At 40.3% G+C, this 17,278-nt stretch overlaps 1 protein-coding gene across 2 annotated transcripts; it reads right to left on the minus strand.

The window, feature by feature from the left end:
- Positions 1–6,952: 6,952 nt before the first annotated feature.
- Positions 6,953–13,567, minus strand: LOC107186988 (protein AF-10-like). 2 transcript variants are annotated; one of them, XM_015574973.1, is made up of 13 exons: positions 13,421–13,567; positions 12,837–12,916; positions 12,476–12,640; positions 12,196–12,393; positions 11,435–12,094; positions 10,424–10,743; positions 9,029–9,523; positions 8,776–8,959; positions 8,457–8,670; positions 8,105–8,257; positions 7,766–8,030; positions 7,564–7,692; positions 6,953–7,132 (listed from the first exon to the last, which is right to left on the minus strand). In XM_015574973.1, the coding sequence occupies exons 1-13, from the start codon at positions 13,527–13,529 to the stop codon at positions 6,979–6,981; spliced, it is 3,126 nt and encodes a 1,041-aa protein (XP_015430459.1). In that variant the 5' UTR covers positions 13,530–13,567; the 3' UTR covers positions 6,953–6,978. The 2 variants fall into 2 exon arrangements, with proteins under 2 accessions (XP_015430459.1, XP_015430458.1); XM_015574972.1 differs by having other exon boundaries at positions 8,457–8,673.
- Positions 13,568–17,278: the final 3,711 nt, after the last annotated feature.

Here is a 17,278-nt window from a genome sequence, read left to right on the forward strand (position 1 = left end):
TAAATAGGACAATTAACTGCTCCTATGTAAATACACTTCCACACATGGAAAATTTTATAAATACACTATTGAATTACGGAATTAAAAATTGAATGAATTGCGTATTGCAATATTAGCTACTATAATAAATAAGTATACCTGATTATGAGTAGAATGCCTGAACTACATTGGAGTGACCAATTTAGAATCCAATAAAATATCTAGAAAATTAATAGTATTATATACACGTTCTGAATATTGAGAATTATTTAAAATTTATTTTAAAATATATTTACAAATTTTGTATCACCCTAAATTTCAATTTGAAAGGTTTTGAGGTAATCTAAATTTAGAACCAGAGTCGTAGGCGTTATGTTAGGCATGGTAAGGATCTAAAATATGTAAATTGTGGAGTGTAAATAGAAAATAAAGTGGATGATTTTCATATCTAAACGGCCCTGTTACGTGTTCTTTATTGCACGAGGTCAGTTGATTGATAAGAAACAATAGTGCGTTCAGATAGCAGAGCACCTTACGGCTGTTATCCACGAAACATAGTGTATTCGTACACTCGTGTAATATTGATTCGTCGGAGACGAGGTCGCAGGTGAGACTTCCCACGATCGTTGGCCAGCACCGTGGCGAACGCCACGGATTTGTTCTGTAGTCTTAGAAATACTGACGGCGTCTGTAAAGAAAGAACTTAAGATTTCCACTTGCTCAGCCCTTGAAATATTACACATACTCTGACCAATGAACAGCTACAATCTGAAACACAATTTCATAAAAATTCTTGAAATAAAAATTGAAATCATTCTATAAGAATCCTAACTTAGAATCGTCTTTGAATGCTCGGGTTCAAAATTTTTAAAAGTGAAATTAGAATCATAAAAAACTACTAAATATAATTTAGGATCACGGTAGAATCCTCAGGTTCAAAATTTTTTAAATTGAAAATTAGTAAATATAATTTAGGATTACATCAGAACCCTCTGGCTGGTTCAAAATGTAAACAATAGAAATTAGGATCGCAAAAAAATTTGTAAATATAATTTAAAATCGTTTTAGGATCCTCGGGTTCAGAATTAGAACTATGTCAAAATCCTTAAGATTGAAGGTTTTAGATAAAATTTCTAAATATAATTTAGTCACATTAGAATCCCCAAATTATACATTAGGATTACGTAGATATCTTTAAAACACAAATTAGGATTGTACAAAAGTCCTCAGAATGAAAATAACATAAAAATCTCAAGTATAATATCAATATTTTAGTAGAAATAAATATCCAACACATTCAAAATTATACCAAAAATCTTCTGAATAAGAGTACTAAAACAATATACTACATGTAAGATGAAACAGATACAAAAGTCATAATAATGCATGAGGGAACACGATGGGTTATCGTTTAGTCTTCTTTTATTACATGATTCTGTATGCACAGTTACATTACAAAAGGGTTTACATCCCTGGAACTGATCCCACGCGACTCAGGGACAACGTTTCTGAGAAATCACCATGCTCATCCTCAAAATCCATTAGTTCAGAGGGATTTTCAATGCATGGGCAGAACCATCATCCATCTTCAGGAGTGAATATCCATCCTCGTTTGCCTCTGGTCTCTACAAAACACTTGAATCCTTCATTTATCAAATTTACAGAGGAATCAATATTACAAGAAAAAAAAATTAAACTTTCTGGGCTTCTGAGAAAGGGATTCAGAACTTTAGAAATAAGACTCGTTCTATTTAGAAGAGCCTTCAACTCTGAGAACTAGAGATCTGTAAGGATACAAAAGTGATTTATCACTAGACTGTGGATTTTATGCAATTATAGCCAATGAGCCTTTGTGAAATACATTAAACTACAAAATTATCAACAGATGCAACAAGTTTTCTATTCATTTATGAACCAAATAGGATACCTAAGAGAAGGAAAAAATTCCTAATAAAAATCTGCAGGATATTTTTTAGTATTGAGTGAATTTGTACTTGTAACCCACATAAGGATTTAGAATTTTGGAAACCTTTACACCTTAAGAAGGATCAAGATCTGTAATAATTAACCTGTGACTCAACCAGGACTCCAATTGTCAGCGTAAATTTCTATTAATTCTGTTTGAATTACCATAAAGAAAATTGAAATTTCCATTATTTTAAAACAAAATTCAATTCCAAACCAGATCCAATTGACCAATCTAAAAGCCTCAGGCATACAAAGTGAAGTCCCAAGAGGCGAACGAGGTGTTACAAATGACCAATCAATCCTCTTTGATAGAAAATATTCACCGATGGAAACACATATGGCATTCCTCTCTCCATATTTAAAGGGTACAACATAGACACACACGTTTTCAGTGACAATACAAAGGTGGCATTTTTCATAGGCAAAGATACGGTTTCCTTAGCTGCCAGGATCAATTTTTTTTTTTTTTGAAAATGTACAAAAAACCACACATACACACACCAGGCTGGGCCACCTTTGAACTGTCCTGACGATCCTCCAACGATACACCCTTTCCTTTTATTTCCTTTCTTTACATGAGCAGCCCTAGCGCCTTTACATGTTTGTTTTTTTGCAGGTTGTCCCAAAAGTGACATGCATGGATCAGTACTGTTTTTTTTTACAATTCTCCGCGCGCTAATTGACCCCCCACGTGACTTTTGGAAAAACCTACAAGGTGCACCTAGACGAATGCTCCCCGTTTCGAGGAGCTTCCGGTCGACGCCAGTCTCCGTTGGTGAAGTTTATTTTACAACGAGCCCCTAATTCGCCCAGAAGTCCCATACAAACGTTCGCTGAACTCTCTCACTTTCTCGTAGAAAAATGAAAACACGCATCGCAAACGTGGCCCTCTCATTTGCACACACATAGTATTTTGTAATTATTTTTTTTTTTTCATTACTTTTGAGTTAGTCGTAGAGTATCAAAATGTTTCACGGTACACTTGTCGAGAATTTCGGCCAATCGCTTTATTTTATTTTTCACGAGTTGTCGCTCAGCCCATAGAAAATCAAGATTTCAGTCTCGGTTGAGAAATTAAATTTCTGACGGGGCTTTTGTAACCCGTTCAACATTGGTTCTAAAGCGGTCCTAGCGGTATTCACGATTGTTATAAAATTTGTACAAACGTCGCCGAAACCCTCGTGGTTCGATTTTGGAACGAACATGTGTATCTTTTGTTCATCCTCCTAACGAGGTTGTAATGTGGCTCTGAACAATTTTTCTAGGCTCTACACTATAAACGCACGGGTTCCTTTGCGGTACATGAATGTATACGTACAGATATAATAAAGCTACGTATAGAAAAATTTTGTTGGGATTACTGGGTCTATATGACAATAAACGATACCGTAATTCCACTAAATAACAAAAAAGAAAACATTCAATCTTCAGACCAGTTATTAGTAAAATTCTAAGTTAATTTTAAACTCTTATTACAGAGAAGTCGCGTTAGCTGCGCGTTAACTCGAGACCGCATGCGAGCAGTAAACGTGCCGAGCCTTGGCATTTCAATCAGGAAAATTTCATCAATATTGTAAGAAACGTTTCATTAACAATGAACCAGAAATAAAAGAATTGTCATCATTACATAGGTTGTTTACTATTTTTTAATCGTTTGACTGGCTCCAGAGGAAATCCCCGCAATGGTGGGGACGACGCAAGGGCAGTTAACGCGACTTTCCTGCAGAAAATGGCTTTGGTTAAACCCAGTGAATCCCACGATTTGGAAAAGACTTTGGTCAAATTTGAAGTCGAATTTCCAAGCGACGAGGCTCCGAATGTCAATCATGAACACAATAATTTATTTTGTACACAATTTCGAAGTGAACATAAAAGAGAATCACACCGTTGCAGCATGAATGATCGAGGTGAGAGTAAAATGGGGGGGGGGAAGGGAGGTTCGTACAGCTACAGAATGTCCTGACAAAGGACCTGGCCCAACATCTTAAACGGATCAACGTTTGGTTTAAGAGATTGAGATGTTCCAATATGAATAATTCGTAAAATACTCATCATCGGTATAAACGCACTCACTCTCGTCCTCGACGAACACTAAAAGAATTCCATATTATTTTTCGATCTTCCCCATCGAGTTCCAAAATTCTGTACCAGTCTGTCACTGCGAATAAAAATATTAAATTCATACGTCCGATACTGTTCCTTCTCGGAACACCCGATTATTCAATAATGATCACGATAGAAAAAAACGATTAAATTAATATTCTGTTTAATCAGTAATCGTCGAATTACAGGTTTCTTTTTTTACGCTTATATGTACAATATTTTAGTTCATTTAGAGCGGCTACTTTTAATAGTGCCGGCTTGTTTTTGCAGAGACCCTGAGAGTACTGCCACACCAGTAACCATTAAGGTAGAAAATTACGGTAGGTACGATACTACGATAATCCAGTAAGAATTTTACACAGTCGACGCCACACGAACAAAAATCCACGATCGAATTCAGTACAGAGTAAATCGAATTTTCCCTGAGCGATGTGACGAGCCATCTCCTGCGGGTCTGATACATTCTACCACTAACGTCTCCCATATCGCTATCAATCATGGGGAACAAGTCCTAAAAAAAAGAAAAAAAAAAACCGTATTCCAAACACATGCACATTCGGACCGAGTAATAAATCGGATCTCCCAATCCCAAGACCGAAAAACGTCCAGATCAATCTCAAAATAAAATTGTCTTTCCGCGCCATCGTCTAATTACAAAATAAGGAACACAAGAGACGGGTAAACATTACCACGATAAAAAAAAAAAAAACAAATTTCGTTTCTCCGCAACGAAATAAATAATCTAGCCAGGCAGTGACATAAAAGAAGAAATGAAACTTCTTATATTAAAATTCAACTTCGTCCCCAGACGCAAAGACAGATTTCTCATCTCCTGTGGATATTCAATCGAATCGAAACAGGCGACCCACCGTTTTCCCACCAAATCTGAACGCCCCACGATGATTCTTGTCGCATGGTAGCTGAGCGCGTTGTCACGCATAACGGTAAAAATTTATTTGTAATTAAAAACAAAAAGAATAAAAACGTAGGGCTACTATAAGTTCTTCAGCTTCCAGCGACAGGAATTACTCCAAAGTACTGTAGAAACACCACGTCACAATTAAGCCGAATTTTCGTAGTAGAAATAGTTGATCTAGTTCCTTGAGCGAAAGTCCTTGTCGGTGCACACACACACACACACACACACCCCCGAAAAAAAACAGATCCACGGACACGTTTAACAAATTGTTGAGATTAACTGCTAGAGCACAGCGATCAAGGTCGTCGAACCAAGTGGGCGGTGGCCAAAATTGATCGAAAAAATCGAACGAATCTATATATTACACATCACGAAACCATTCTCAACTGCTCTCGAGAATTAAGCTCCTTTGACCACTTGTGGAGGCAGATGTGGACATGGAATTAAAACCAACAAAGTGTTATTAAGAAGGATCCTCCTATTCGGTCGATCTGTCCCACAGCGACACGTTATTGGTGGAAGGCAGTGCTCGTGTCGTACAACTATGTTCTATGTATAAGATTAGAATATACAGGTGACCACTGTGAGACAGGTCGGGTCTGTGTTTGATGAACTAGGTTGGAGACTCCTGTAAAATTGCCAGAGGGATCCACAGAAAATACACAAGGGTGGCAATTGAAACTATAGGGCGCTGAAAGTTTGCAGTTCGAATTGAAACGGCACTTCGTACTCAGCAGGCTGAATTGAATATTTTTAGGGGAAATGGGTCGGAGTCTGGAACTGCCATGACTGAAAGATAAATTAACAGAGATAAGCTTGAATTTCTTCAAAATAATATTTCCTCTGGTTGGGGTAACTTTGACTCAGATTAATTTTGTCCCAAGTCGGAAAATGCTCACTTCCGATTTTATAATAAAAATACATGTAAAATTGAAAAGAAACTTTTTTTGAGTTTGGAACAAAGTTACCCTAACTTACGGTACTAATTAAATTTCTGTATTATTATCAGTTAGTTTTCAGAAAATACGGTCATCCTTCTACTGGGCCAGATATAACATGCAGCAAAAATACCTCGTAGTCATCCTTCTAAAACAATAATAGGCTTATCTGAGTTAATAAAGTGTCAGTATTCGTCGGATAAAATCTGGACTTTGTTAAAAATTCAATATTGTAAAACACTACCCGGTGTTCCAGCCAAAAATGTTCCCATTCAGTTCCCTGAGCACTCTGTGCGATCCAAGTCTCGAACAATTCACATCCAACAGAAGAAGCTAACCGACGTCGGTTGTAATAAACGCCTCAATATAACATAACGACGGGTGGGGCATACCGTCCGACTTACTAGCGATTACCTCCGATTAAAATGTACACCTACATGTAAATATTATTGCTATTTTTGCCGCGACAGATTAAACTTACTACCTAAGATTTGTACATCTGCGTTTCCCCTGTTACTCTCTCTCTCTCTCTGTTCTCGTCAACGATGAGGAGATTGTCTCAGACGTGCTCCACGATGCGCAACCAACGGATAAAACAAAAAAAAAAAAGAAAAATGGAGAAAAGATTGTGAAGTGTAAACAAAAGAAGTGGTTGCGATACTTCGTTCGAAACTACCCTCTACTATTTACCGTGCTCGCATGTGTCTTTCTCGAATAATCGATAGAAATTGCGTGTGTTCGGAAATATTACAAATTACAAAATCACCGATAAAATGCAACTGGTGGGTTGTTCGTTAATGAGAAATTCTGTGGTACAGAGTTGCGGATCGTCGAAGCCTAACCTATCCAATCACGATCAATCGAGACACAAGTTGCTGGGTAACAAATTGAGGTCAAATACAACGAAGCACACGGGTCAATTCCCCCGAGGGACCTGGCGATTTTCCACTTCTACAAACACGTTTTTCTCTCTCTCTCGGTACCCAGTACACGATCAGAAGCCTCTCAGCCCTACCAACGTATCCCAGAGGATCCAGCACGCTTCTATATCTCCGATCCATCCGCCTATCTTCAGCTGGGTTTCCCAGGTGGTCCGTGGCTGGGCGGAGAAGGTCCATGTGAATGAAGGTTATGAACATTACCTACTTGATTACTCGTCAGACTGGACATAGTGGGTGGTTGGTACATCGAGGACATGTAATTGCTCGATGACTGTGGCACTGACCTGAAAAAAATGGAAATGGATCACTCATATCGACTCCGTTTCAATGCAATCACGAATATTCTGCAAATGTTTATGCATTATGTCTTTATAAAATTAAATTGTGGATCTAATTATTATGTGTTTAATATTCCAATTTGAAATAAAATAAAAAATTAAAATTTCATCGATTCCAACGAGGTCTCTATTTTAGTCTGAACGTAATAAGATACTTAGGGTAAATAAATTTCTATAATTTCTCCTGTCTTTATAAATTACCTTTGCATAAAAATCCGCATTCTAGTTATTATTAATGTAGTAAAATAGAATTCAAAACTGTGCTCCATTTTAATTTTCAGACATCAGTATCTAGAGTTTTGCATAAACTCCTGTAGTCCAGTTATGAAGGATCAAAGATGACAATGATACAAAGAAGAAGGAACGTATTTTACCACCTTGGTACTCCACGCAGCGGATCTGGAGTGACGGAGGAGTTCCTGACCACTCCAGGATTGCTAGCTGGCGCAGGGGAGACTATGTTGCTCGGTTGGCCCTGATGGTAACCGCTCCCGGCTGGGCTGTGCCTGTTCGCAATTATCGAAGACTAAATTTGTACCACCTGTATCCGCAGTGTCTTCGGAGGGATAGACACGTTACCTGATCGTGGGACTCGGTTGCGGTGCAACCAGCGACGTCCTGTGTTGATACTGGGACAACGAGGCTGCGGCTGGTGGCGATGGATCGGGTGGTAAGCCGTTCTCCAATGTTGCAGAATGGTTACTGGAACTGGAATGAGGCATGTACGTGTTGTTCACTCGTGGTTCTCTGGTGACTCGAGGCACTGGAGCAGCAGCACCTGGTGGGACGTCGGGGTGAGGGATGCTTGGATGAGATGGATTGACCGTTGGATGTATATTATTCGCTGAAAATCATTATTCTTGAAGTAAGATCCTGACTGGTTCGAGTTATGACCCAGATAAAGTAGGGGTTAGGTACCTGGGTGTGTGTTGGGTTGACTGGTCAGTGGAATAGCGAGCCTAGCGTTCACAGCCAATAGGTGATCTCTCCTCTGTAAAAGACTATTTACATGTTCCTCTAGCCTAAGGTTCTCTGCTCTTAACTGGTGAAGACAGGACAGTAGAGAGGCGACTGTGAACAGAATGTGAAAGTAAAATTAATCTTCTTTCGTTGATAATGTGCTGAACTTATCAAGCTAGCAAGCATCAGTGTTTAACCCTTAATTAGTAAATGTGGTATTGCTCTGAAATAAATACATGCGATACTAGAGATCCCTAATATCACCAAACCCATGCGACTGGAAGCATGTTTTTCCTTGCCGTACACTCACTGTCAAAGTGCTGGGCCTGCTCCATGAGAAACTGACTGCCCTGCTCCCATTGCCTCTCCAGTAGCTGATCCAGTGTTTGAGGTATTGCTCCACCACCCAGCGCGTTGGTGGTGCTTGTACTGGCGCTGGCATTGGTGACCGTATTGGTATTGCCCGCTGTGTTGAACACCGACGAAAACGACGTGGGTGGTGCACCCGTTTGATTCGATCGTATCTGCTTGTGAAACACGAGCACACGATTAAAATGGGAAAACTTTTAAATCACTCAATTTCCATACATATCCCCAAGAGTATCACAATACACATGAAAATTACATACAGATGCTATAACTCGACTGTGCAGCTGTGGGCCAACTAAGGTCTGGGTAGAATTACTAGCTTCCGTGAAAATAGAGTGAGCCTCCAGTTCTTGAGACAGTGTGTCAGACATTTTCTGCGCCATTGTTGAAGATGGATTCAGCTGATTGCCTAACATGTGAGGTGCACTGACTCCATTCTGAAACCTGTTGCACATCCTGAATTAGTATCTATATATAATGACACCTTGACGATGGAGAAGGTTTGCTCCTTACAGCTTGACATCCTTCTCTTCTTTAGGATTGGTGAGTGTCGGTGTGCTGGATGCAGAGGGTGTAGGTGTTGTGGACGCTGCACTGGCACTCTTCCTTTTCCGTCTTCCTGGTCCAGTACTGCTCATACTCTCGGAACCAGGACTGCTTGGAGGGGACTCTTTAACAGTAGGACCCATCGTATTTGCTCCCCCGATACCAACACTGCTGAAATGACCTCCACTCAACGTGGGTCCCTGTATGATGGATGGCACTGGTGCCACAGTTACAGCAGGTGGTGGTGTCTGATGATTGTTTCTTCCCCCTCTCTTGGATGTCGATACCACAGCAGAACTGGACACCGATGTTACCACAGAGGAAGCTGTCAGATGAGGTGGTTGATGCTGCGACTGTTGCTGTGCTTGCAACAGTGCCGGTTGACTATTCGACGAGCCACGCTTTGGTTTCCGGGACTTTTCCTGCTTGTCTGACGACTGAGAGCTAAAGGAGCACAGAAACCTGAATTCTATTATGTAACGATACCAGAACTCAGTGACACAATAGGCAAAGAAAATTAGATAAGCTCTACCGGATGAGATCACAGAACAAATGAAAAAAAAAAAATATATATATATACATGAACACTTCAGATTACACCTTATCAAATTCAATACACTGTCACAGTAATATTCATGTAGAAAAAAACGAAAATTTGATTAAATTCAGAGCTTTACGAAATACTATGTAAACGGACCGTTAGGCACTGCCATTTAAAACATCACGTTACTCCTTTTCTCCGTTCGTTGCCCTTGAGGCCCCTTGAGGTAGAAGAAACAAACATAACCTCAGTGTCCTTAAAGTTTATAGACGAGTCGGAAATCGTGAACGAAATCACCGGATTCCGCGCGAAACTGATACAGTTTCGAGATCCGTGAGACAAACGCCGTGATAAAAATCGTGCGAACTGAAAAATTTCGCCTGATATTATTTCCCCTTGTATATCCAGAACAATGTTGTTATAACCATCTTGCAATTATCACCACCGGTCCCGATAGATTCGCTGAACATTGTTCGACCCCGACGAGGCAATTTTCCCGCTGGCACTATAAATTCTTAGACCATACACAAATTTTTCTACCTGAGTAATTTTTACTATACGCGGGATGAGGTTAGGAGTAAAGTGGCTTGTTTATCCAATGGGACAGCCATTTTGATGCCTCCCGTTTTGGCGCGCGTTTGGAACCAGGAAACAGTACTATCAGTATTTTCGTATTCACTTTAAAAACCGTAAAAACCGAACACCTCGCAATATTTCAATAATAATGAATTTATAAATTAAACGGGAATATTTAACGTGTGAATAAAAGTGATCCTCAGAATCGAGATGATATTTACATTAAAAATTAAATATGTACATACCGGGACCTCTTTGCAGGAGCATCTTCAGCAGGATTGGGCATAGCACTGGACCTTGGTTCCGTAGCTGCTGCTGTGGTGATTATACTCTGTTGCAACTGTTGGTACAACGTTGGAGCACTCGTCACTACGCTCTGCACGGTGCTGGGTAGCGAGGTCGCAGTCAGTGGTACAGAGACGACTATACTGTTCGAAGTAGTCGTAGGTGACTGTGTAACGACTGAAGACTGAGACTGCGTTACTGCCATTATCACAGGTGTGGTGGTCGCTTCTGTACTCACTGGTGTGTTCGACGAAGACTGAATGGGACTCTCGACTTTCAACTGAAAAAGAAAAAAGGAAAAACAAGATACAGGTGATAGGGGTACCAAAGTGTACCTGAATGTAAATTATATATCATCCATTCATAACTGGAAACACATTCTGATATACGGTTTTTTTAATCTATATATTTGTAAGAAAATGTGCAAGGAAAGACGAAACATTCTTCTGAACGTAAACAGGAAATCCTCGATGAGTGTTTGAAGGCTCCTCGGCACTGAACATTAAATATTATATAAACTAATGGCCATATGCCGTTGAAATAAATATCATTGTCTTTAGAATTGCAAGATTTTTAACTATTCTAAACCTCATTACAAAGTCAGCGTTACGTTTGGGGACCTGTTGTTATTAGTGCAGAGGAGCCTTCAAACACTCATCGATGAGTTACTGTACATACATCTAGACCCATAGGTGGGCACAATTTTACTTGAATACCACATACTGAAAAGCTGCAGTATTTAAGGGTATCATCCAAAACTTTGAACAGTTAACGAGATTAAATAGTTATTTGTCAAATGTCGACTCATTCGAGAAGTATTTATTTTATTATAAAAATTGGAATTTCCACGTTCAAACGATTCAGAATGCTGAAGCTTTTTTTATATTCGTTATTTGAAACTCTCAATCTAGATAATTATCTATCCTTATCATTAAACCTTATTCTCAAAGATCAGGCAGCAGCTCAAATACCTTTTTCGATTTTTCCGGTTCCGTGGTCGTGCTCAGACTCGTGGCCTCTGTTATGGTTGTTTGTACATTGTTGGTGGACACAGCTTGCTGGACGATTGAGCTAACAGCAACCACAACGGAGCCGCTTGCCTCGGAGCTGACCGACTGATTCGAGTTCTCGTTACCAATCACGGTCGGCGTACGCGCTCCGGTCTTTCGCTTTTTATTGTGGCTCGACGACTTGCTCGACGCCGACGTGTTCGTTTTCGTTTGCCCCCCACTGTTTTTGTGGCTGGAGCTCGTGTTCGATCCCGATTTAATCGTCCCCGAGGCAGTGGTTGAGGCAGTGCCGTCGTGGCCGAACACGCTCTCCGACTGGGTCACGATTGTCTCTACGAAGTTTGAAGTTGTGAATTTACTGGAATTTGTGGTGTTGTCTTTGGGTGTGTTACGGCCGCTGCCGGTTTTGTCGTCGGCTACGCCATTTATTTCTAGGCTTGGACTAGTATTTGATTTGTTTTTAGAATTTGTAGTGGATTTGGAACTTGAACTCTTTCGTTTACCACTTGACGAAGATTTAATCGGGGTCTCTGCTTCCTTTTCAGGAGATGAGTCTGACGAGCCATTATCTGCTGGTATTGGCTTGTACGGTGGTATTGTCTTAACGTTACCACCCTTTTTCTGAAAGTCCAAACGAAGGAATTGGAATTACACAGATTATTGTATTTAACAAGATAAAAATGTTTCACGTAGCTTCAAATGCGATTGCTGATTTCACTTACCAGTTTGGAGTAATGATGCTGACAGTATCCACAATATTTCACATTGTCCAGATAGTTGCCAGCTTCCTCGCAGAGCAACCCGAGAGCCTGAGCACACGTTACATGAAACTGCTGCCTGCAGCCAGTCTTGTTGCACTGCATACAGGCTCCCACATTTGCTCTACTACCTCTTCCTTGTTCTTCGCAAATATAGCACGACTGAAACCATCACCGATGTCAATACAATGTCAGATACAAGTAATATCGTATAACTCAGTGGGTTCTGGAGAGATGATTTTACCTTACTGAACCTTTCAGATGGTATTAGTTGTAAAATAATCGGCTCCATTGTCGTCACGTTACCGAATCGTACCTCCGGTATATAGAGCGCACAAACCACGTGCGCCCAACCAGCCTGATCTGTCCTCTTAAGAGCTCCATCACGGCTTGGACACAATTCACAACGCTGTCAATATTAACAATGAATTAAACACTGACCAACAGACAATTTATATGTATGACAGACTTCTAATACAAGGTAAAGGAGCACTGATGGCATCTTTGTAACCTTGCATAGTCTTTTCAGCTGATATACATGAATCACAAGTTTGAAAGCTCAATGCTCCCTTCAACAGTGTTACTACAAATACAGTCCCACTCACCACACGCGCACTTCTCTCCTGTGATTCACATTTCCTGCAGTACCATGGCCCTGTAGGTACCGTGACGATACCATAACAGGCTGCAAAAAGATCATAAACATTTTAATCAACTCCCTCCACTACTGTCTCCCTAAATATAAGATACAATAGACCAAAAACAAGACATATCTCAAATGTCATATCTAATCTGTGGACTCTTATGAATTCATAGCATCCCTTATCTATGAAAATAGAATATCATTTATGTGTTATCAATAACGTGGTAAAACCCTTAATCTAAGTTTCAAAATTCTGTCCCATTTTAATTTTCATACACTACTATCTGATACTGTGAATCTGCCTGAAGCTTCCATAGGCTAGTCATAATATATCAACTGTAGTATTGATTGAAAACATTGAAATCAAAGACGTAAACATTGTCATTGGCAAATACATTTCATTCCCCTTGGCTCTAATATTTCTAGCCCGTAGTACAGATCCATCAAACCCTATCGATACAATAACAAATACCAAATGTTAGCCCAACAGTCTGATTGACCACCCGTAGTATGCCCAGAGCTATGAAATAAAGGCTCGATGAGCACCTTGGTGTACGGCAACAGTGCAGCCCTGGCCATCGCAATAGACCAGTGGATTTTCAGTCCAACCCCTCTCGTCAGAACACACGCAGCACCCTCCAAGCATCTCCTTCATGCTGTGCACCAAGCAATTCGGAAGACGAGACTAGCATGAGGAGCTAGGCGAGCCGTGGTTCGGTACGTGGCGTGTGATCACCACGCTTTCGCAGTTGCATCCTGGCGACGTGCCTGTGAACCGGGGGGCTCGGCTGGGCCCCGTGGCCCGCGGTACCTCGTAGGTCGTGCACGCGCGTCACGCATTCACACGCTGCCTGCGCGTATCGTGGCGGTTCTTAACGGACGAAAAAAACGACAATCCCCGCCGGGGGATGGATCACTAGATCCTTCGTGGACGTGTACCGTTTCGATCGAAAAGTCGATGAACGATCACTGAACACAATGAATACCGTGGACCGGTCGATCGACAATTTCCCGGAACGTGTTCTCGTACGGTTTGTTATTTACAACGGCGCTCTATTTGTTTCGCTGGCCGGCCATCTTATTTTCGAGTCGCGGCCGCCGCACTGCGCATGCGCCGCCGCGCGCTCTGCCGCGAATCACGGAAAGCGTGTTCCGAAATACGCCACCTGGAAAATAAAAATGTACCAGCATCGATTAGACGTAGAATAGATCTGTCGTATGATGATTTATTTTTTTTGATATCATGATTCCGGGGCCATGTGGCCCCATTACCATTTTATTTTATTACCAATATGAATGGAGAGTAGATTTTTATGCATAATTAGATTTTCCAAAGTAATTCATGACGACAGGAAGAAATCTGAATTTTTTTCAATAATATCCAGATCTTACAAGCTTCGGTATAGCTCAATTTCTAATTGCAATAATTATCAACAATCTGCATTGTGATTGTTATAATATTAGATTATCGAAAATATTTAATTTATTGTAAAATAATTTAAAGTAAGCCAAATATTATATGCTCAAAATTATAACACTTATTGTCAAGGATACAAACAATCCAACGCCGATTGAGGAATTCTTACTTTCGACAGATTTTTACGAATATCTCACATAAATCTCCAGGAAGGCATATTTGAATTAAATAATTTTTAGTTAACAATCACTACGAACATTATCACATAGTCAGTTTAATAATTTGCAATAAAATAAAATTGATTCCATATAGCACTTCATGAAACGATTCATATCTGACAAGTTTCTGTATATCTCGTTTTCTATCTGTTATACTTATTAACAATTCGCATTGTAAAATGGATGATACAATGTTGAACATCTCCCACCGAAGATGTGATTGTTATAAACATTATAATATTAAACTTATTGTGAAATAATTTCACGCGAATTGAGTAAAACCAAAAATAATTGTTCTGAAAACTATAACAGTCATTATCAAGGACAATATCAATCAAACGTCGATCAAAGAATTCCTACTGTTCTACAAATTTTTATGAATTCCTTGTTTAAAACGCTATCAAGGCACATTTTCATTAAATAATATTTAGTTAACAATCGTCAGAAACATTAAGACATAGTCATTGTTTAATAGTTTGTAATAAAGTAAAATTTATTACACGTAAAAGTTCATTACACGGTTGATATGTTGAAAGTTTCTGTATATTTCGATTTATATTTGTTATAAACAATAACAATTTGCATTACGAGACAGCTGACAGAATGTTTAACAATATTTCTCAGAGAGGTAATTGTTATAACAATTACCTTATTAGAAATAATAAATTAATCGAGAAATAATTTTTGGTGTGCTCGAGTTTCCAGTGCACTCAATGTTCGCGCATTTGACCGCGCACCAGTGTGCGCAAGTTCACGGTCGCCACGAGCCCATGCATACGAGCGCGCAATGAAAAATTCTCAGTTCACTCGCGTCCGCGGACCTCGTCGAGGTTTTTCGATTGTTGTCCACTGGTGGACACTGATCAAGGAGGGTTCAAGGGGTCCTCTCTATTATCCGAACTCGACGAGGTCTCCCCACGACTGCTGACCACAGCTGACCACTACTGACCACTACTGACCACTACTGACCACTACTGACCACTACTGACCACTACTGACCACTACTGACCACTACTGACCACTACTGACCACTACTGACCACTACTGACCACTGCTGACCACTGCTGACCACTGCTGACCACTGCTGACCACTGCTGACCACTGCTGACCACTGCTGACCACTGCTGACCACTGCTGACCACTGCTGACCACTGCTGACCACTGCTGACCACTGCTGACCACTGCTGACCACTGGTGGATACTGGTCAAAGGGGGTTCAAGGGGTCCTCTCTATTATCCGAACTCGACTCAGGGGTTCGTTTTTTTTATTTTTTCTTATTGTGATTTATTTTAGTTAATTGGGTTATATTTTAATTTATTATAATTAGGTACTTGTGTTTTATTTTGATTTATTTTAATTCTATGTGCTTTATTTTGATTTATTATAATTAATTGCGTGTAATATAATTCATTTTAATTAACTGTGTTTTATTTTGATTTATCCTAATTAATTGTGCTTTATTTTGATTTATTTTACTTCAATAAACTCAAGAAAGAAGCCATCCGCCGAGGGATTTCAATATTTATAGTATAAGCGTATTTAGATATCTAAGTTGTTTGTAAGATTATTGTGAAAGGTGGATAGATGGAACTTGTGTTTCCATCTATCTTCCTTGGGTCTCCACATGCAGCAACCTCCACGTGGTGAGACCTGGTAATCGGTGTTATCCTCGATAGTTTTGTAAATCGAGGATAATACTGAGCCAATGGCTGCAAACCCATTGTAATGTATACCCAGTAGTTATTAGGTACTTTAGCTTCTTTTTCTCGCGTACCTCGCTTCTTCCGGTCACTCTGCAAATATGCAAGTGATCGGCCGTGTTGAAGGTCCCGAACGATCGGTTCCACGAACCAATGATCTGTTCGGTGGGGTGGTGGGCACGGACTGTAGGGCGGTGTCTGTGCTTGCGCGGCCGCTCTACGGATGCCCCGGCAAGGGCCTTCTCACCTGTAATCCGTGCCCCGTTCCCCTCTGGGGGCAGCACGTTGGGAGTAATGAGGCCCACTCCGGTGGCCACGCGGCACGACCCACCGAAGGATTATCTGGGGGAAGGGGGCCGCTCCTAAGGATCGGCAACACGGTCGCGTCGTTTCGAGTCACCCGGCGTTGCTCGCCACTTTGCATCAGAGAGAATTGATGCTCTCCTTCCGAGAGCATCGACTCTCTGAAACATACTCTCCTTCTGAGAGTATGCCACTCCTTTGTTTCTAATAATTGCTGGGTATACAGCTAAACGGAGCGATCAATGGAACTTTGATTTCATTTGTCCCTCTTTCATTTATCTTAGTTTATTTAGTTAAGTTAAGTCTACTGTAACACTATTATAAGTTCAAGTAAGAAGACGTCGTTCATCCGCCGTGGGATCTTCATTTTATTTTCAGGTAGACTCAAGAAAGAAGCCATCCGCCGAGGGATTTCGATATTTATATTATAAGCGTATTTAGATATCTAAGTTAGTCGTAAGATTATTGTGAAAGGTGGATAGATGGAACTTGTGTTACCATCTATCTTCCTTGGGTCTCCACTTGCAGCAACCTCCACGTGGTGAGACCTGGTAATCGGTGTTATCCTCGATAGTTTTGTAAATCGAGGATAATACCGAGCCAATGGCTGCAAACCCATTGTAAAATAATTACAGAGAATATGCACTTTTGTCTGTAATAATTGCTCGGTATACAGCAAAATGGGTTAGTTGTAAGTTAAATTAAGTTAAGTCGATTGTAAGGCTAGTATAAGTTCAAGAAAGAAGACATCGATCATCCGCCGTG

The sequence above is a fragment of the Dufourea novaeangliae genome, unplaced genomic scaffold (genome assembly GCF_001272555.1).
Source record: "Dufourea novaeangliae isolate 0120121106 unplaced genomic scaffold, ASM127255v1 scaffold96, whole genome shotgun sequence".
NCBI lineage: Eukaryota > Metazoa > Arthropoda > Insecta > Hymenoptera > Halictidae > Dufourea > Dufourea novaeangliae.

Excerpts from the sequence above, each read along its gene's own strand:
- LOC107186988 (XM_015574972.1), bottom strand. The coding sequence starts at position 13,529 with ATGAAGGAGATGCTTGGAGGGTGCTGCGTGTGTTCTGACGAGAGGGGT. Across the intron at positions 12,641-12,836 it reads AGGAGAGAAGTGCGCGTGTG|CGTTGTGAATTGTGTCCAAG; the intron begins GTGAGTGGGACT and ends TAATATTGACAG. Across the intron at positions 9,524-10,423 it reads GCTCCTGCAAAGAGGTCCCG|GTTTCTGTGCTCCTTTAGCT; the intron begins GTATGTACATAT and ends AATAGAATTCAG.